The sequence below is a fragment of the Pelodiscus sinensis genome, chromosome 2 (genome assembly GCF_049634645.1).
Source record: "Pelodiscus sinensis isolate JC-2024 chromosome 2, ASM4963464v1, whole genome shotgun sequence".
In the NCBI taxonomy this organism is placed as follows: domain Eukaryota; kingdom Metazoa; phylum Chordata; order Testudines; family Trionychidae; genus Pelodiscus; species Pelodiscus sinensis.
Genome location: NC_134712.1, coordinates 7,746,791 through 7,768,891, shown reverse-complemented (window position 1 = coordinate 7,768,891; position 22,101 = coordinate 7,746,791). Strand labels below are relative to the sequence as shown.

Below are 22,101 nucleotides of genomic sequence, written 5' to 3'. Positions count from 1 at the left end.
ATAATTTTGGATCAAAGGCTGAAAATGTAACTCAAAGTAAGCTACCACCACCACAAAAGTCAGGTGGGATGTTTGGGTTGGTATAGGAAGACGTGGAGAAACCAAACTAACAGAAATAATGCTTACTGATGAATATCACAAAGCAGGACGTATTCAAATGGAAAGGTATTAACACATCTGATGAATAACAAGGATATCCATGTCCCCAAGTGCCCTACGTGAAAACTGGTATATGACCCTAGCTTTTTTAAAAGCATAAATGGAAGAAAAACCATGTAAATAAAACTGAGGAAATGCAAAGCGTAACAACATTACCGGTTAACTCTTCTAGGGCATTTCTCTGGCTTTATATCCAATTCATAATGATAGATATCAATTTTAGGAATGTCCATTTCAAAGAAATTAGCCTGTAGTTTGATTGTTCTTCCAGAAGTGCCAAAATCTGGCCGAGGAGGAGGTTTAAAGGCATATCCCTGTACTGGTGGTGGCAACGGTGGAGGAGGCGCAAGCACTGAAAGGGAAAAAAAAAAAAGCATAAAGTAAAATATCATCATACAAATTATCTTCATCAGGTAAACAAGCTTCAAAACCATTTTGTAAGTGCATTTTTAAACCTAGTCTTCACTCCTCACTTTTTTAAAAATACATGAACCTATGTCCTAGGCTGGAAGCCAGCAGATCTTGACTCACCTGTTCCCCAACTGATGTAAACTACTCTCTAGACTTCACAACCCTTTTTACTGAGCAAGGCCACAGGAGGTAGGATAGCATTCTGTCTTTTTACGGGTGAGATAATACAGCACCTAGGAAGCTAAACAAGAACTTCTTTCAAGAACTGGGATTAGAACCCAGGTGTCTAAAATGGAGGACCTAAGCCCTGTTTTGCCCTTCACAAAATTAGTACACCGCATCTTTGTACTTGGCTTCAGTAATTTGCAAAATGGAGCCACTCCCAGATACTAGATCCAAGCACAAAGACCTAGCATACTAAACAATAAGTTAAAAACTACACTAAAATAGCAGTGACGGGTGCTCAAAAAATTCTGGAAATGCCAAAATTCAGGTTTTCTGTACAGCCTTCTAAAGTGACATCGGACGAGGAGATTTAGGCACCTAAATCTGTTAGGCATCAGAGTACTGAGTGCAGCAATGTCTAAATACCTTTAAAAATCTGGGCCTTAAAACAAAATTTTCAGGAGGTTGGCTCAGGATGCTCCTCGTGTTCTGGGTGTCAAATCTGAGTCTCAAAAGACCTAATTTTTCAGAAACACAGAACACAACTCCTACTAGGGATTTTAATGTAAAGTGAAGTTATTCAGCACTAGGGATGTTGGAGTGTAATTGATTAACCGTTTAACCAATAAGTTGATGTTTTATACGATTAGCAGAAATTACACTCAGATGCCAGGGCAGCGAAGCCTCCTCCCCAGGAACCTGGTAGGCAAGAGCTGCTGGCTCTGCTCCCAGGTAGTTGCTTTTGCTGCTGCAGCAGTGCCTCCTCCCCGCAGGACTGGCAGGCAGAGGCTGGTGGTCCTGCTCCTGGGGAGGCTTCACTGTGGGCTCTGCAGTATAAAGCCAAGGGTGTAACTGCTTTAGTGGATACATGGTTCACATATTAAATGATTTTTAGCACCCCTACTTGGCACCACTGAAAAACAATTAGACCACAAGCATCTCAGTCACTGTGGACCCAACATTAGCAAATTTTGCCCTTGTAAAAGGGGAATGATAGTACTTTCCTATTTCACAGGAGTGTTATGAGAATAAATTCATTAATGTTTGAGGCACGAGATAGTACAGTGATGAAGCACAATGTAGAACCACAGAATACTAGAACTGGAAGGGACCTCAAGAGATAGTCAAGTCCAGTCCCCGATCCTCATGGCAGGATCAAGCACGGTCTATATCATCCCTGATAAATGTCTGTCTAACCTGCTCCTAAATATCTCCAGTGATGGAGATTCCACAAGCTCCCTATGGAATTTATTCCAGTACTTAACCACCCTGACAGTAAAGCTATGTCTACACTGCAAGCTTCTTTTGAAAGAAGCTTTTCTGGAAGAGATCTTCCAGAAAAGCCTATTTCGAAAGAGAGTGTCCACACATCAAAAGCGCAACAAAAAAGTGATATACTTTTTTGAAAGATAGCGTCCAATCAATGTGGATGCTCTCTCACATTTAAGTTGTGATTAGTGTGGACAGAGTGGCTACCACGGCACCTGTGTTATTTCCTGGAGGCCTCTTCTTTTGAAAGAACTCCCTGTCCACACACGCCTTTTTCCGAGAAAGCTTTTTCGAAAAAAGGTTTCTTCCTCGTAGGAAGAGGTTTGCCGCTGTCGGAAAAAAACCCACTGTTCCTTCAACTTTCTGGCAAAAGAACTCAATGGGAGCGTGGACCTAAGTATTGTTTTTCCAGAAAAACAGCTGTTTTTCCGGAAAAACGCTGCAGTGGAGATGCACACTTAGGAAGTTTTTCCTAACGTCCAACCTAAACCCCTCTTGCTGCAGTTTAAGCCCATTGCTTCTTGTCCTGTTCTCAGAGACCAAGGAGAACAATTTTCCCTCCCTCTTCCTTGTAACACCCTTTTAGATACTTGAAAACTGCTAGCATGTCCCCTCTCAGTCTTCTCTTTTCCAAACTAACTAAACAAGCCCAATTCCTTCAGCCTTGCCTCATAGCTCATGTTTTCTAGACCTGTAATCATTTTTGTTGCTCTTCTCTGGACCTTCTCCAATTTCTCCACAACTGTCTTGAAACGTGGTGCCCAGAACTGTGGATTTTATTTTATTTTATTTAGCTGCAGCTTTTGAGTGGTATGTCATAAATATGGAATGAGACCTCATATTCAGTGATTTGGTTAAGCAAAAATACTGAATAGATGTGTGTTGTACTAAATGAAGCAGAGGTTCCGGTGAAAAAGATATGCAGTTGTGTAATCAGTTTCATAATAAATATATATATGGGAACATAATTAAAGTTAAACAAGCACAGAGAAAGTCTCTCACCCTGCATTTTGATAAATTGTTTAATGAATTAGAAATAACTTCCATTTTACTGTACCATAAAAATGAGACTGAAGGAACAAACGAGAAACAAAGTACTGTTTATCAACTTCTCCTGGTCCAGCAGACTCCCTCATTTGGGAATGGTCTAGTACTGAGGGTGCCAGACCAGCAAAGACCAACCTGTACTAAAGTAAGCCAACTTTCATTAATAAGGTGCCAGTATACTGTCCCCTGTAAAAATAGTTATGCATTATGTTTATGATGAAAAAACACAAAACAAATTTGACCTTTCTACAATAATTCATCTAGTCTATAGAAACCAAAAAAAATCACAGCTATCACTGTCAAGGTGCTGTAGTTTCTGGGGAAAAGTGAAGTGACAGACACTAGAAAAATGTTAGCTAAATGTCCCATTTAAAAAGCCATAGCAAACTGCAAATGAAATTATTCCACAAAAACCTGCTATAGAAAAATTGAACAGTGCACAAATTACTATCAATATTTAGGCATTCTACTTTAACCCAAAAAACAGACTTTATGTAGATCTTTTTCCACCACAATTAAAATAGAAATCCTGGTGCAGCCTTAACTGTGGTATATTGTTTTGCAACGTTAGTGACAGGAGCAGAATAAGGTAGAACACAGTGGAGTGATTTGGCCAACAGATTCCTAGTATATAGAGCCCCACAACAATGTTCAAAATGCTTCGGAATCCACATGCATATGGAGATTAGTACATCCTGGTACAACTACTCTGAGGGGTGGTAAACTCATCCAATCATCATCGATGTTCTCCTCCCCACTCCAAAATCTACCTTAAGCCCTGGTGTAGAATCTTCAGTTTCCAGATAGTCTCATACATTAAAATGTACATCTTTAAACATATCGAAACTAGTAAATAAGGAATTAAGGTGAAATAACTCTGTACTTCCTGGTTTTAAATACTAGTTCTTTCGAGATTTTGAAATAGTCTGAGGCTCTGCTGGTTAACCATAACTCTGCATTAACAATATTTCGGGGCAATAAATTACAGGTTGGATCTCTTTGGTCTGGAACCCTTGGGACCTGACTGGTCCAAGATGAGGGATTTTTCCAGACCAGGGGAGGTCATTTCAGGCCCCCTGCTGCCATGCCTCCCTCCCCACCAGGCTTCCTGGCTCCTCCCATAGCCCAGCTGAGCTGTGTGCCAGATCTCTGCTCCTCTCCAGCCGAGCTGAGACATGCACCAGCTCCCGCAGCCAGCTCAGCCACATGCTGGCCCCTGCCCCCTCTGCAGCCCAGATAAGCCATGAACCAGTTCCTGAGCCCCCATCTCCCTGAAGTGCACTGGGACTCTGCTCCTGGAACATCCATGGTCATGCCAGACCATAGATGTTGCTGGACCAGAGAATCCTGGATTTTAGAGGTGCAACCTATATTCCAATTCCTGTGTTTAGACATGACCCTAGTTTGTTAGGAAGGTTCAAACTAATTATGCCTAAGGGCTTGTTTATATAGGGAAATTTATCTGAGTAGTTATTGTGACCGATAAGGCAATTTCCTCTAACATCCTAGGCAAATCTTACTGAATTAAGACTGAATTTATTCAATTAAATAGTAAGTATTTTAGGAGTTCGATAAATTAAAACACAAGTGCCGATGTATTATTGTGGACTCTCACACAACTTCAAGGTGGAGGCAGGATTAGTAGAAATTGCAAATGAGGCTGGAATTTGAATTTCCCGTGCTTCATTTGCATAATCATGTCACGGTGTTTTTTCGAAAAAATGCTATTTCAAAAGAGAAACCACAGTCTAGACACAGTTCTTACGAAAAGAAAAGCCTTTTTTGAAAGATCCTGAACTCCTTAAAAAAATGATGTTTACAGGATCTTTTGAAAAAGGCTTTTCTTTTCGAAAAAACCGTGGTTAGGCCACAGTTTCACTTTCGAAATAGTGGTTTTCAAAAAAACGCTGTGACGCAATTATGAAATAAAGCACAGGAAATTCAAATCCCGTCTTCATTTCCAATTTTGATATGTCTAATTTACATCCATCTTTCAAAAGAGGGATGTAGTTTAGACGTACCCTAGGTGAAAGCAAAGTCAATGCTCATATGTTCGGGACGTATCATGGTGAAAGTTCCCAGGTATGCGCATGCTAGCTTATCCTTAGCTCAACATAGAAGATGTGGCCTATAAGTCCCTTGTGTTACAGCTAAACTGCCAATATAAACTAGGGATATTAAAGGGTAACCAGTTACACAGTAAACATCACCCAGTAAGTTAAAGGGCCAAGTCTATATTAGACCTGGAAGGTAGGCTTAAGGTACGCAATTCCAGCTACATAAATAACATAGCTGGAGTCAACATACCTTAAGTCGAGTTTGGCACAGTTCGCCAGAATATGCATAAATGAACATAAAATAAAGATGTATACATTAAGACAGATTCAAACAGATGTCTTACGCAACATTGCAAGTTTTAGCAGCTGATACTTAGTGGAGTTCTCTTTATCTTTGATAGAATGTTGCAGGTCTTTTTCCTATCTCTCTCTAACAGTCCTCAACAGAAGACCTATCCTACAAAACAACAGGCTGTACTTCTTGGAGAACCGTTTTAAAACGTAGGCCCAGGAAGACTATTTCTACTAAAGGAAGGGGTTTTGTTAACTACCATTTTCTTGTGAAAAGTATTTGCCTGATTTTTTTATACGAGCAGTATTTGACCACCTAACACAACTTACTATATTCCTGTTTTCAAAAGAGAGCTTTGCCACTATTTTTCATGTGAAATTCTCTTTCTGAAGTGAACTTTTACATTTAAATCTTAACATTTCTCCTTAATGGTGCTAGAGAGATCAATCAACTCTCCATATCTACCTTTGCTTGCATCCATCCATGAAATAGAATTGAAAGAAGGTAATAAACCTTTACAAGTTTACCTTTCATTAAGATAGCTTAAAAGCATTTCTCATACAGTAATGGAAAAATTACTTTGCATAATTCCAATATTTCACCCTTTGCAATGCTGTTCTTTGGTAGTATATACCCAATTTTATAAACTGAAGGTAGATAAAATAAGCTCTCTTCTATCACTTGATAAAAGTTTCTGTAACATTTTATTAGCACATGTCCTCATTCCTGACAAAAATGGAGTTTGGAAGAATGTTGAAAAGGCAGCGGTTGTTCAATTCCAGGTACATTCTGGGCAGTTTTCAGTCTTTCTTTAGAGTCCAGAATGTACTGAACAGGGTAAAGAATGTTCTGTTGTTTTTTAATTCTGCATCAGTTGGCCATCTTGGATCTCTCAGCAGTCTTTCATATAATAAACTAGAAATCATTGCTTCAGTAACTAATATTTTAATTTGGGGAACTGTTCCCTCCTACAGTTCCAGCTTATATAACCCAGGAGGCCTATAAACTTGGGAATGATGGAAAGAAAGCGAATAAGGAAGTTATATTCACCCTTTCATATAACACAGGAACCAGGGTCCCAAGGAAATTAAGAGGCAGTAGGTTTAAAAGAAACATAAATAAGTACTTTTTCACACATTACACCGGCAACTCATTGCCAGGGCTGCTGTGAAGGCCAAATGCATAAACTGGTTAAAACCAGAATCAGGTAGGTTCAAGAAGGATATTTTGGCTATTAGCCAAAATAGTCAGGGATGCAAACCTATGCTCTGGGTGTCCATCCCTAAGCCAGTGACGTCCAGATACTGGGACTGAACAACAGAGGATGGATCACTCTATAACAGAGCTACTCAACACGTGGGGCTCAACACATGGCCCGCCAAAACAAAAAAGAAGTCAATATAATGGTCTTCTGTTGACAAGCGTTTTAGTAGTAAAATTCCTGGACTGTCATTTCTCATTAAAAGTGCTATTATATGGGAGGAAACTGGGTAAATATTGTATTTTTAATATCCGCAGAAATGACTTAATGAGGCCTGCATGTTGTGTAGTCTTGCTTTAATCTTTGTATTCATGCCCATCAGAGTGGAAGAAGCTATTTGCATATATATGCAACCACACTTAAGTTGTGGCTCTCAGCATGTGCTATGAGTATCACTGTGGCCCCCAAGCTTCCAAAGTTGAGTAGCCCTGCTGTATAACTACCCTGTTCTGTTCATTCCCTCTGAAGTATCTGGCACTAATTACTGTCAGTAGAGAGGATAATGGGTGAGATGGACCAATGGTTTGACTAAGTATGGCTGCTTTTATGTTCCTATGAGGCGGTGATGAAGATTCACTGAAAAAAAATCTAGTATTTCTGCACCATTTAATCAATAACATAATCAGTTTTGTTGGGCATATGAGCAATGTAAACACTCTGACAAGATGTTTTCTAAACATAAGAAAGAGCATCATTTCATCTCACCCTATAGCCTGTGCAATTTCAATCTCAACACTGCAACATTTGGACAATATCTCTAGGTGCAGACAACTGTGTTAATTCTCAATAGATAGGAGCTCACAAATCTAATGCACTTGTTCTCCTTCAAAACTCAACTTGCTGAAGAGATGCATTCAAAGTATGAAGAGAAGATTAAGTAGTTAAGTTGTGCACTTGAATTATGACCTAAGGTTGTTTTTTTTAAATGAAGTAATCAGACTGAGGAAAAAGTATGCATATGATAATTTATGTTAATCTTGCAGAGGTCATGTTTAAGGATGTGCATTTGCATATGATTTAGAGAAACTGATGGTTCTACCGTGGGTAGCTATGTGCTTGCAGTGAAATGGAGTTTGTGAGTGCACCTGGGAATTAAGGAGATCTGTAGTAAGGCATGTGAATTAAAGCAAGTATGGATAATAGGTTACTGATAATTTACCTGAAGATTTGATTTTTAGTAATTGCATTCACATGAAATGAATAATCTTCATGTAGGCAACTTATATAAAGTTCAAGCAGCGAGACAGGGTTTCCTTATCTAAAAGATAAGGAAAAACAGAATTACTGCTTTAAGGCTAAAAGGATCATTAGTGATCTAGAACAGTGTTTCTGAAAGTGCTCCGTGAAACCACTTTGAGAAACACATTAACTGGCCGCCCCGGTTTGTTTATTTACTGGCGCAATGGCCACAGAGCCTCGCAGCTCCCACTGGCTCCGTTTCGCTCTTTACAGCCAAGCAGAGCAGCAGGAAGTGGCATGGGCAGCGGGAAGGGGTGGCCCGGCCCATGCCGCTTCCCATGTCTCCCCTTGGCTGCAAAGGACTAAATGGATCCAATGGGAGCCGTGAGGCTCTGTGGCCGTGGCACCAGTATATAAACAAACCGGGGTGGCAAGTTAATGTGTTTCTCAAAGTGGTTTCACAGAGCACTTTCAGAAACATTGATCTAGACTAACCTTCTCTATAACAAAGGCCATAAAACCTTCTCCAAAATTATCAGAGTATGGCTCTTAAAATAATTTCCAATCTTGATCTAAAAACTGCCACTGATGGGAGAATCCACCACAACCCTTAGTAAACTGTACCAATGGATAATGACTCGCAGTTAAAAAAATGATTCCCTATTTTGTTTGAATTTTTCTAGCTTTAAAACTCCCTATCATTTAATTTCTCTCTCTGCAATACTGAAGAGCTAATCAAATAATTGTTCCCCATGTCATTATAAATTGTGATTAAGTCACTCCTTAACCTTCTTTATGTTAAGATCAACAGATTGAATGCCTTGACTCTATACTATATGGAATATTTTCAGATCTTTTAAGTATTCTTGTGGCATTTATCTGAACTCTCTCCAATTTATCAACATCATTCTTGAATATTGGACATCAAAGCTGAGTATAGTATTCCAGCAGCAAACATGCCAGCACCAAATAGAAAGGTAAAATAACTTCTCTACTCCTACTTGAGATACTCATTTATAAATCCAAGGACCGCATTAGCTGTTTTGGCTACAGCAACACATTTGGGAACTCATGTTCAGCTAATTATCCAACAAACTCTGAATCATTTTCAGAATCACTGCTTTCCAGAACAGTCCACTTCAGGAACATGAGAAATAGCAAGGGATTCTGAGGAGAACATACAATGTTATCATCACTCCTAACGAAGGCTTGGGACAAGAAGGAAGACACCCGTCACCTTGAGCTTAGTACAGAAGAGAAAGCCATTCCTGCAAATGGTCTAAGACTCCTCAAGTTGAGCTGTATTTTTCCTATGCCCTTTCTATATGAAAAGGGCCACTGACAGCTCTGATTTTTTAAATTCTGAGTTTACCCTTAGTTAGTACTTGTATGGCACTTGTCACTATAGTATCTGACTCCTTACAGTCATTAACAGATTTTATCCTCAACATCCCTGAGGTAAAAGTCTATCTTCATCTTACAGGTGATGAATCGAGACACAGGATAGAGCAATGGTTCTTAACCAGGGATACACATGCCACAGAGGATACAACAGAGGTCTTCTAGGGAAATATCAACTAATTTTGTTATTTGTCTAGCTCAGGGGTTCTCAAACTTCATTGTACCAGAACCCGCTTCTGACTACAAAAATTACTACATGACCCAGGAGGGGGGGAACCAAAGCCTGAACCCCACCATCCTGGTGGAGGTAGTGGGGCTGAAGATTGAGCCAGTCCAAGTCCTGCTACCCTGGCCAGAGGGGCCAAAGAGCTCCTAGATGGGGAGACTACAACCTGAGCCCCGCCACTCAGGCAAAACTGTTGGGCTCGGGCTTCGGACCCAGGACCCACCATTCTAATGCTAGCCCTGCCAACCCCATTAAAACAGGGTCATGACTCATTTCAAGGTCCTGACCAGTGTCCCTTCTGAGTTCTCTCACCCCTGAGCAGAAAAAAAAAATGTTATGTGCACCAAAGAATTTTCTTACTTCAAATAAAGCTCTACAATGTTAATATCCTGCATTTAATCTATTTAGATAGTGAAAGCAGTTGAGGGCATATCTTTAGAGGAAACCCACTCATGTGTAATGCTGTTTTCAAGAGATAACATTGTGGTTTTCTTCATCACTGTACAGAGGTAGTAAAAAAGAACTTTCTATAATATAATATTTTCAGTACAGGATAAAACTGAGTGCTTTATTGTGAAAATTATTCTTTGATAAACTTTCCCCTTTTTCACTACTATGTATTTTCTTTTTCTCTACCTCCTGAATTTCTCTGGAACCTAGCCAGAGCTCTAGGCACTACTAGAATACTGGTTGGTATCAAGTGAGCCACAGTTCATCAGGGATGTGAATGATTAGCTAGTTAACCAGTAAGCCACACCCTTGACAAGCGAGGCTTACCAGTTAAGGTTGACCAGTGGGAGCTGGAGCAGCTCCCTGCCTGCTGTGGGCAGATGTCTGCTCCAGCCCCACAAGGGGTACACCATGGACAGGGGCTGCTCCGGACAGCCGCAACAGGTCCAGGCGTCCTGCAGTCAGTGGCTGCTCTGGCTTCTAGAGCTGCCTATGCCTGTGGTAGGGGAACTGCTCCAGTCTAGCTGGACTGGAGCCCCGCCCCCGCCCCTCCTTCCGCTCCCCCTTTCATTGGTTAACTGGTAAAACAATGTTTAACCAGTTAACCAATTAAACAGGATTTTACAACCCTACAGTTCATGACTCTCCACTGATATAAACTGTGACAATATAGAAAGAGGACACAAATGGCCAGGTCCCAAACCATTTGGGACTTTATGGGCTGAGAGCAGACCTTGAAGTCCACCCTCAAACTTAATGCAAGTCAGCACAACTGAGTACTGGTCATTTGAATTCCTTACAGGACATACTACTCACCAAGCCCTGCACTAGCCTGATTTCTGAATTGTCCCAATATGTAGCCCCTCAAACAACACATTACAGAAATTCAATCTCAAAATGAATAGATGAAATATTTACATTGGTCACAAGGCAAGCCAGATATAGGAGGCAGCTGATCTTCTAAAAAGTAGCCACAAGCCTAATAAAACTTCAGGATTGTAAAACTGAATCAGAAATGGTGGATGTGCTCCCTCAGCCACAGGTACAGAATTTTACACATTAAAGCTCCTCCAGCTTGTGCAACCAGCATGACTTCAGTCTTATCGGGATTAAGCCTCACCATCATTCAATTTCATAAAACACCAGAATACTTGTTAATTTTTATCATCCATGCCTGTTGTAACTGAAGCATGGGGCTGGGTTTCATCAACATACTGAATACACTGTAACTCATGCATGCAAATCACTTCCTGTGTAGTCCCAAGATACAGTACTAGTATGCAGGCTCCACTCAAGATTCCACCACCAATTTTACTATTGTTTTAATATTAAAAAACAAAAGGTAGCAACTGAAGTCCCGAATCAGGACTGGTTCCCTTAGTACAAGTCAATGCATAGACTAAATAGCAAACGATCTTCTATAATCTAGTCTTCTATAATATAATATAATATAATATAATATAATATAATATAATATAATATAATATAATATAATATAATATAATATAATATAATATAATATAATATAATATAATATAATAAACAGTGATAGCTTTAAAAAACAGCAGGAAAGAGAGGACGCAGTAGTGACTTTAGCATGGGGAAGACAACCCACACGTGAGCAGATGTGTGAAAGAAACCATTGGTTGATGCAATGAGTCAAGAGAACAGATTGGTGGGGAGTTTTGAATTGCTTTAAATAAAAACCGGACAAGGAGCTTTTACTCAGTGGGGTCAGTAGAGTGGGGTGGGAAACCCACAGGCCAGCTCCCACCCCTCTGCAGCACAAGCTGAGCACTAGCTGAGAGGAAAAAAGGGGGGCAAGCCCAAAGCCTCACAGGCCGGATCAAAGCAAGCCACAGACCTGATTGGGACCACAGGCTCTACTTGGGCAGGGAGGGGGGAGAACCCACTCTGTGTGGCTCTGCAGGAAGTTGGGAATCACGACCAATGGGAATGAAGGGGGAGCAGTGCCTGCAGGGAGTGCTTTCCTGCAGCACAGAGAACCAGGTAAAGACGTCTGTCCCCTTTCCTGGCCTCCTCCTGCCCAGACCCTCCATCCCCACCCGGAGGCCACATCTGCCAGGGGTTTTTTTTTTTTTTTTCTCCTCTCCTCCTCACTTGAGGCCAGGCCAGTGAGCCATTTTTTTTAATCCTCATTTGTGTGTGGCTCCTGACTGATTTTTCTGTGGGTCAGCAACACGCCCCTAACCTAAAAAGGTGTCCCATCCCTGCAGTAGAGGGACTTCCAGTAGGGTGAAGTGGTGAGAGGAATGGTGGCACTACAAGATGTTTGCTGCCACATTTTGAATGGAAACTAGGGAAGCAAGGTGGTTCATTACAGTGCTAGACAGGAAGCCAACAGTAACCAAAATGGGAGATCAGGGCCTGGATTTGCTTTTAATTGTGTTGTCCAAGATAAAAAGGTTTGATGTGAGTGTCTAGAAAGAGGACAGAATCAAAACAGCACACTCCGGTTGCGCACATTAGCATCTCTGATGGTGATGCCATTGAGGAAGATGGAGATACTTGTGAAGGAAAGATACAAGCCTAGTTTTGACCATGTTAATTTTAAGTGGAAGGCAAACCATCTCGGACATTCTGTCTCTTACTTAGTCACCACCCACCTGTAAACCATGATAAATTGAGAACAAAGCCTGCAGAGAAGCTGTTTTGAAGCCACTATATCAGAGGAAATTAAAATTGTGTTACGCAGTCCTCCCAAACCACTGATGGATTGTTCCAACAGCTCAACTGTCTTCCTCTGAGTGGTCTGGAATCTCATGTTTCATTAACCTCCAAAGGTTTAAACACACAAAACAGTGAGTGGTATACACTGGATTCTATATCCTGCTTCATGATAGAAGAACAAGGGAGCATTCACTGGAGTTAAAAAGCAGCAAATACAAAATTTATACAAGAAAATTTATTTTCACACAACACATAATGAGACTGTGGAATTCAATACCAGAGGATTTAAGAGAGACCAAGAATTTAGAAAGCTACAGAGAATGAACATTTACACAGGTTACAAGAATTCCTAGAGTTCTAACAATTTCTAACATCGAAACAATTTTTTGGCGGTCTCTACACATTGTTATGGTCTCATTCACCTACAGGAGAAAGTTGCACCAATTTAACATAACTCACTTTATAAACTGATTTTGTTATACAGGGGAAAACCTGTGTCAACTCTTTTCCGTTTCGGATCTTTTCTTTCTTAATATTATCAAAGTATGGCCTGGTTTAAATCAAACTAAAAAGGAACTTTCACACAACTTCTTAAACCTCCCACATCTTTAAATTAAACTGGGGCAATTTTCTTAAATAGGCAAGCCACAATATTAACCTTATTGGCAAAAGGCATTATTTTGATACTTTTCAACAGTCTATCAAGAAGAGTAGGAAACCGTATACCTTTCCTTTAGTCTTAGGATATGTGTATATTTAGCTAATGCACCTACAGAAGCTTCTACCCAAACACCACTACCATCCACATACAAAACCTTCAAGTGTGTATTTGTTTTCTATTTGAACCTGCATTTGCTTGTATGGCTAGGGATACACCGATAAAGCTCAAGCTGGCCCTTAGTTCAGGCTGCCGCCCATTTGCAGTGGGGATGCAGGCAAGATAACTCAAGTGCTCACAGTCCTCCAATGCCTTTTCCACAATTCACCGGACCCCAAAAGGGCAGACAAATTCTCCAGCAATTAACATAACTGACTGGGAAAAAAAATCCCAAAGCATCACAGCACAAAGATTCTCACATGCAGGCACAAATACATGCAGAAGGGCTTTGTGGTGGGCGCACACACACTGGACAAACCCAAGTTATCAGACTTGGGTCTTAAACACTATCTATGACTTTACCAGTTATAATGGCATTACTTGCTCTAACCTTACAACACTAAACACCGCAACCCTATAAAACAGCTTATAACAATTGGACCCTAGGTGGCATATGAGGACAGCATTCTAGTTTGTGACTCTTGCTCTAGTAGTCTAAATACATAACTTCGAGACAAAGGCCATGTCTTCACCATGTAGGAAGGTAGAATTAAGATATGCAACTTCAGCTATGTTAATTTCGTAGCTGGAGTCGACGTACCTTAGTTCAAGTTTCCACATGGTCTCCACAGCAGGAGGTCAACAGGAACAAACATGCCTGTTACCTTCCCATACACCTCACGAGAAGTAGAAGTACAGGTGCCAACAAGTGTGCCCTTTGAGCCTATTCATGGAAGATAGGTCCATCAGTACTTATTAGCCAGGATGAGTAGGGTTGGTGTCCCTAGCCTCTGTTTGTCAGAGACTGGAAATGGGTGATAGGAGAAGAAGCACTTAATGATTACCTGTTTCTGTTCACTTCCTCTGGGGCATCTGGCATTGGCCACTGTCGGAAGACAGGACGCTGGGCTAGATGGACCTTTGGTCTGGCCCGGTATGGCCTTTCCTATGTTATTATGATTTAGTGGATCTTAGATAGACCCCCTAAAAATCAAACTCCAGAAGATCAACTGCATCAGCACTGATCTTCCACCTAGTAAAGACATGGCCAAACTCAATAATGTGGCCCTGCCCACATCATGCAGCCAAAGCAATGCTCTATTGCAATATAATGCTCTATTGCAATATAATTGTAGGAGTTTACATTGGTCTCATAGCCTCAGGTTAGCATTACGGATGCCAATATAAGTCCATATAATTTTGTAGACGAGGCATTGCCTCAATGTAATCACTTACTACAAAGACAGGAGGGGGTGCCATGCTCTCTCCAGCCTGCCAACGCAGGCCCCACCACTGCCACCTCCCCAGCACAGAGGCAGCAACCTGGAACAACCACTACCATGTGCCAAAAGTGGCTCCATGTTAGCTAGGGATGTTAAATTTAGATTAATTGGCTAATCAAATAGTTGATGCAATTTGCACTGACTTTTTGATTAGTCGATAAGGGCACCTTTGCCTTTGAAGTGTAGGAACAGCCCCAGGGCTGTTGCTACACTTCAGAGGTGAAAGCGCCACAGGGAGCATGGGGCTAGTGCGGGACTCAAGCACTCTACCGCTGGCTCCATGCTCCCTGCGGCATTTCAAAGTGGCAGCACGGCATGAAACCCAGGGTCAGTGGGGAAGTCCCCAGCTGACCACAGGCTGCACGTGGCATTTCAAAGTGGAAGACCCCGGGCTCCATGTGGCGTTGCCATTTTGAAACACCGCATGCAGAACGGGCCAGCTGGGGGGCAGCTGCCATTTCAAAGCATCCCCTCTTCTTCCCCTCCCCCCCCGCTACCTCTTTCTGATAGAGGCGGGTGGGGGGGGTGGAAGAAGAGGGGAGCAACTAGTTGACTAGCATGTCAAGTATCCGATAAGCATTTGCTTATCGGCTAATTGACTAGTTATTCACATCCCTAATGCTAGCCAGAAACATGCTAGGGTGGAGGAGCGCTCAGCATGAAAAAGACAGAGCCCTCTTCCTTCCTGGCAACCTAAGCAAAACACCAGGAGTGGTCTGATGAGCTGTGGTGAAGCGATGGGAGCTGAAGTGGTATTGGGGCATCTGGCCCCTGCAGTGTTTCACGCAGCACCTGGCCATTGCAGCCATGAACTTGTCATGAGGATATGGGGTCAGTTCTCTTTGAACAATTTAGTGCTAGCAGAAATTGAGGGGGGTTGGGAACATGACCCCACATCAGCTCTACTCAGGATATGGATTTTTCACAACCCCTAAGAGACATAGCTATGCCTATTAACTTTTCACTGTAGACCACCACCCTATGTTCTGTTTAAAATTAAAGTTTAGGTTCTGGAACAAGGGGTTGATTCTGTGGCAAATTCTGTATCCAAAAAAATACAACCAAACAAAAAAAAAAAACAGGACAGGGCCTTCACAACAACCAGACGTGAAAGATTAAACAACAAAACAAAACAGAACAAATCTACGTACTTATGATAAGTATACAATTTATCGTATGTATGAATTTGAATAGCACATGCTTAATTACTGTGTGGGATGTTTAGGTTATTTAATAATAATAATGGTATGAAAGACTATACAGATGAAGAGCAAATTTATTAAACTTAATCCACCAAAATTAAAAGGTAAATTTAACTAAGAGCAACAAAATTGTTGTATTACTGTCAAGAAAGTGAAACACCTAACAACTAATTACGTACTAACATGCATTTTGTATGCTCATTTTGCCTGTGAGGAGTGAAGTACTCCACTGTGTTTCTTATTCCTATAATCTAGGAATGGGTGCTGTTGAGCTTTTCCCATGAAACTTGCTATCCGTGGATCTCATTAGTAGGAACCTGTTTCATTTCTCACATCTGCCTCTAGTTGGAAAAATAATTTTAAATATTTCAAGCCCCAGTTTAATCAAGTCCACCAAAGATTGTGGGGAACTTCAAAAATAAATGAGTAGTGCTATGATAAATTAAATCTGTGGTACCTACCTGCAAGATGAACAATAGAAAGAATAGCCATGTAAGAAGTGAATGATTCTAAACTTATTACACCAACTCAGGAAACACATCTAGGCAGCACTGTGGACAGCTCAATGAAAATAGCTGCTCAAAATGCAGTAGCAGTGAAAAACGTAAATCACATGTTGAACTGCATTAGGAGAGCACTACTGATATTACATTGATACTGTAAAGCAATTGTTTACTTTCACTACGATTAATTTTTTTTTAAATTGATCATTCCATTTCAAAAGGGATATAGCAAACAAAAGACAAGAAAAAAATGGAGGCATGAAACTACCCTCTGAGGAAATACTGGAAGATTGCCCATTAAGAAACAAGTGTTTTTTCTGCTCCCAAATATTTGGGGAGAAGGGAGAGGGCTGATATCTGGGACTGATACGCTGTTTTAGTTTTGTTCGTGTTCTGGTTAATTATTCTCTCTTTGGGCTATGGTGAAGAAAGGCCACTGGAGACATCATGCTTATTAGGTTTAGTATGAATTTGTAGTATTTCAGTTGTGTCCAAGATGACTAGACCTGCCTAAACAAAGATCAAAAGTATTGAAAGATGACAGGTCAGAGAGACAAGACACATAAAATAATGAATGGCGTAGTCTGATAATTTTAGCTGTGTGGTCAATATCAAAGAGTAATAAAAATGAAAAGTGTGTTTTATATCAGTAATAACCTGTGATGCTCACTAATATGAGATACTGAGAGAAAGACTACTGAATTTAAAACAGCTATTTATATGAACATTCAAAATTCTACTAGGTAGATTAAAGACATAAGCAACATTAACCCTCTTGCTCCGCAATATAACCCAACCATTCTTGAAAAAGAGGTTAGAGAAACTTATAGGAAATTTATACCTTCCCCTGAAGCACATCTCATACGAAGAAGTGGGTTTTGCCCACGAAAGCTCATGATACTATATCTTTATCTGTGTTAGCCTCTACGGTGCCACAGGATTACTCATTTTTAAAGTTACAGACTAACATGCCTATCCCCTTGAGACCTTGAAGCACCAGTTAGTGGCCCTTACTGGAATCAGGATACCAGACTAGAGAAACCAGTATAGCAACTACAATATTCCTGTGATTAAGTCAGAGTAAAAACTACAAAAAGTTTTCTAACTCCAATCTTTTTTACCCCAGGATTTCATAACTTTCTAAAACTTTTCAGGTTCATGTTTTCAGAGTATGGCCTCTAGCTCAAGAAAATTAATTTGAAAATCTTCAGCTATTTTTGAATTAAGAGAAGAAATGTTTCCTATTACTAAAAGAGAAGAATATAACGAAGCTCTACGATCTACTGGCTACAGACAGAAACTTTGAATGCTTTCACTGTGAATTATCTTTGAGTATTCTAAACAGCTGGGTTTTTTCTAGTCGTGAACTTTAGAAATATTTATTGTACATGTTCAGGTCATCCGAACAAATTTTTCACCAAACATAAGAAGTATACAGATAAGGAGAGCTGCATGTGTGTATGACTCATTTAAATGTACTGAATGCACATATGGACTCAGGCCTTGCAAACCTCCTAAAGAGCAAAAGGATTAGGAAGAGATAGTATATACTTACAGTATATGAAGGGGAGCCCTGCACAGATACACCTGCGGTCCTTCTAAGTTGTGTGTGACAAAGCTGCCTGTGATATAATGGAATTTATCCATATTGTCAAGTTCTTCTTGCTTTCCCTATCTGCTTGCTCAAAAGGCCTATAGAATTTCATAGAAAAGCTATTCTAAAAGAACATTAAGATTGCACTGTTAAGCATTCACAAGTCAGGAAAGTCCAACCTTTAATCGTCCTTTCTTTATGTATACATTACAATAATCTCCGACTGTATATTAAGTGTATGCCAGAACCTACAGGCCATTTATATAAAAAATGAAGCAGTAGTAACATACTATTTTTTAAGTTTACAAGAACACAGTGTTTTGGAATACACAGCCAACCTTAATTTGCATTGCAATAATTACCTCATCCCTTAAGGCTGCACAGCTGGTTGATAAACGATAGTATTAATGCTGACAATTATTAAAATGTACACCTTAGAAGTAAATGAGAAATCCAAATCAAAGGTGTATTAACGATGAGGACAGTGCAATTAGGATATAAACTAGGGATGTGAACGGGTAACCAGTTACCCGGTAAGTATCACTCTTAACCCGGGTAACAGTTAACCAGAACCTGGGAGCAAGCTGGGCCTACCCTCAGTGGCTCCGCACGGAGCAGACAACGTGGTAACAGCCAGCGCTGGGGGAGGCAGCAGCAGCAGTCTCACACAGGGTTGCCTGGGCAGGGTGGGGGGCAGTGGCTACTCCACACAGCAGGGGTCAGTGGGTCCAGCAGCAGCCCTTTAGCTGAAGTGGTCTTCCTCCCTCCATCCTGCTTAATTAACCAGTTAAACCTTAGGTTTAACCGGTTAACTGATTAAACAGGATTTTACATCCCTAGTATTAAACAGCTACAACGCAGTGCGCATGTAACAGACTGCAGGAAGAAATTTAAATTGGAGAAATAATTATCATAATGTAAGTTACGTTTAACGAACATGTTCTCATCTGTGCACTTAACCTTACAATTCTTAACTTCTCAACATAGATTGGGGGAGGAGGATTTGTTTTGTAGAATTAAACCAAGGAAAGCTTTGCAGTGGATATAAAAGGACAAGACCACCGAAGACACTTAGCTCAAAGTACAATATTGATCCTTGCAGCATAGTGTAGTGCCAACTCAGGTAAGTGTCCCTAATTGTCTTTCAGCACAGACAAGATGCTGGTGCATCTTTACATACTAGATTTCAGGACAACCCGCTCCCACCACCCTTCAGAGTATAAGAACTGTTATAAAATGGGAAAATAGACATCCTAGTCCTGAGACATTCCAAAAACAAGGTAAAGAATTTGTGCATTTCTACATACACTCCCCAAAAACGTCATTAATTTTAGAGGCCCCAGACTCCAGCAGTGCACAGGTCAGCCACTACATATTGTAATTTTCATGGAATATCCCAAGAACAAGCTACTAAGCATCCCCAACAAAACAGACAACAGCTCCTGATTTGTAAGCACATTTGGAAATGCCCTGTTACACTAAAACTGATAAGAAAAAAAATCAATGCATGCTATTTTTATTTAATTTCTCAATGAAATTATTTCAAACACGTCAAGATTATATTTGCCAGTTTTTAAATTTAAACCCTCTTAGAGTACAAGAACACCTATGGACCAATCACACTAACAGATGAGCAGTTTAAAAACAGGAATTTACATTAATAGAAACCATACAGGAAAGATCTCAAAGGTTAATCTCAACACTGATAGAGGAAAACAAAATCTTAGTGACACAACCCTGCCAAGTACTGCTATAGACTTACTTCATCAGATGAAAGCCCATAACTTTGTTTTTATTGCTAGATTTAGAGACCCAAAGACACATTAAAGGGAACATAGTAAAACTTGATTCTCATATTTGAAAATGCATTCTAAGAGTTTCTCTGTTCTTTTTTATTCTAAATGTGAAGCAACTTAAACATTGGAATTTATAAGTTTACATTACATTTACAAGAGATTTAATTTGCTATAATCTTTTATTATTGATTACTCAATATCTAAAGATTCATTAGCTTATTTAATCGAACTATATTGTCTTGGATTCTAATTCAGAATTTAAAGATCATACAACCAATCTTTTTTAAAGACAGGATTTTCCTATTGCATTTTAAAAACTTTCATTTTCGAATAAAATTGTGAGAAAACTTAAATAGTAACGCACTAGTCTTTGTATCCTCAAAATTAAGTCTAACAATCAAGTTGTGAATCCAAGACAAACGCTTTGTATAGAAAATTTCCCCGTTAATATGCCCTCTCTAATCCCTTTTTCAAGAACATTGGGATGAAACTTAGAATTGGTATAAACAAATTTTATGCCTCTCTTCCATAATCCCTTTTAAGCACAACCTCCATCATATAACAGCCCATTAGAATTAAGCTTCCATATTTAGTATCAATACAAAAAACAAACATGACACAGAATCCAACTTTTAAAAAAAATGCTGAGTCTTGGAGGTTGAACAGCAAACTCTGTAGAAAATGAGTGACTGGATTAGCAAAAGGGACACGAGATCCTAGTGGCAAGATCTGGGTGTTGACTGTGGAGAGCAATTTGGTGATAGAATTAGGAATGTAAAATCCTGTTTAATCAGTTAACCGGTTAAATGTTAGGTCTAACCGGTTAACTACTTAAATTGGGAGGAGCAGGGGGAAGCTTGGCCCAACAGGAGCAGCCCCCCTCACCTGCATCAGGCAGAGGGCTGCTCCAGCTCAGCTGGGTCACTGGTTAACAATAACCAGTAAGCATCACCTGGTAAAGACGATACGTACCTTACCATTAACCATTCATATCCCTAGATAGAATCTGAATAAAAAGGTGGCTATTTGTGTGTACATAATGCAGCAACAATGTGGGATAACTGACAGCAGCGAGGTTTAAATACTCAGTATTTCTGTGGTAATGGACATATATATACAGGAAATTCTACTGACACCTCAACTCTGATCTATCTGTGCAGTGAGCAAATGATATACTAACTAGCTCAAAGGGATGAATGCGATCCCAGAACTTATTCAATTTTAAAAAATAGCAATATAGCATATACAGGCAGTCTCCGGGTTACATGGATCCGACTTACATCGGATCCCTACTTACAAACGGGGCGAGGCAACCCCGCACTAGCTGCTTCCCCCCAGCAAACCAGGGAGACGCGAAGCTAGCGCCCCCACAGCAGACCAGGGAGACGCGGAGCGGCTTTTCTCAGCAGACACCTCAGCTTGAGAATAAAGGACTGAGGGAAGTGAGGTGTGGGAGAATAAAACTGAGCTCTGGAGAAATGTTTGGCTAGAGTTTCCCCTACAATATGTACCAGTTCCAACTTACATACAAATTCAACTTAAGAACAAACCTACAGTCCCTATCTTGTACGTAACCCGGGGACTGCCTGTACTAGAGAACTGTGATGGAGGTGTGTCAACTAGGAAGTGAACAGAGTAGTTCAGTCAACAATGGCAGATTCTGAACCATATCTGGCCTTTGAACTCTCTTGACAGTGAATGAGATGACCTGGGCAGCAGTGGTGGGATGTAAGTGGAGACTCCTATGTACGTAAGTGGAAACATTCAAACAGTAGTATTGGTGTCTGCAGTAAAATGCACAAGTGAATGTGCATAGCAAAAGCAGAATTTTAAGTCTGCTGCTGCTACACACAACAATCAGTTTCCCCAGTATGTCTAACTGCAGGCCTGAAATCCAGGGGTTAAAAGAAAGAAGAGCACAACTCCCACTCCCTTGCTATAAGACAGCTCTTTTTCATCTCCCTATTGGGGAAGCCCTGCCCCTACATCTTTGCCCTCCTCTGGTAGATTAAATCTACAGCTGGGTGCAATTTATTTGGCTAAACTTATATTTTGTATTAATAACTAAATATATATTGACCCAGAAAATGTGGAAGACTGACCCTATAGCTTGGTGGTTAATCACAGAATACCAGAACTCAAAGGGACCTTGAGAGGATATCAAGTTCAGTCTCCTGCCCTCACGGCAAGACCAAGCACTGTGATCATCCCTGACATATCTGTTTAACCAGCTCTTAAATATCTCCAGTGATGGAGATTCCTCGACCTCCCTAGGCAATTTATTCCAGTGCTTAAACA

The 22,101-nt window shown here is 40.4% G+C and overlaps 1 protein-coding gene across 4 annotated transcripts in view; it reads right to left on the bottom strand.

Moving 5' to 3' along the window:
* The window catches only part of AGO2 (argonaute RISC catalytic component 2), an 89,584-nt gene that overhangs the window by 65,111 nt on the left and 2,372 nt on the right, over window positions 1-22,101 (bottom strand). For 3 of the 4 annotated variants that reach the window (XR_012901187.1, XM_075920066.1, XM_075920067.1), the window contains exon 2: window positions 316-511. Coding sequence is in view for 2 of the 4 variants with exons in the window: in XM_075920066.1 (XP_075776181.1) it covers window positions 316-511 (196 nt within the window). In the remaining 2 variants the exon portion in view is untranslated. Of the gene's footprint in view, window positions 1-315; window positions 512-22,101 lie in introns of those variants that run through there. The other variant, XM_075920068.1, reaches the window with a different exon arrangement.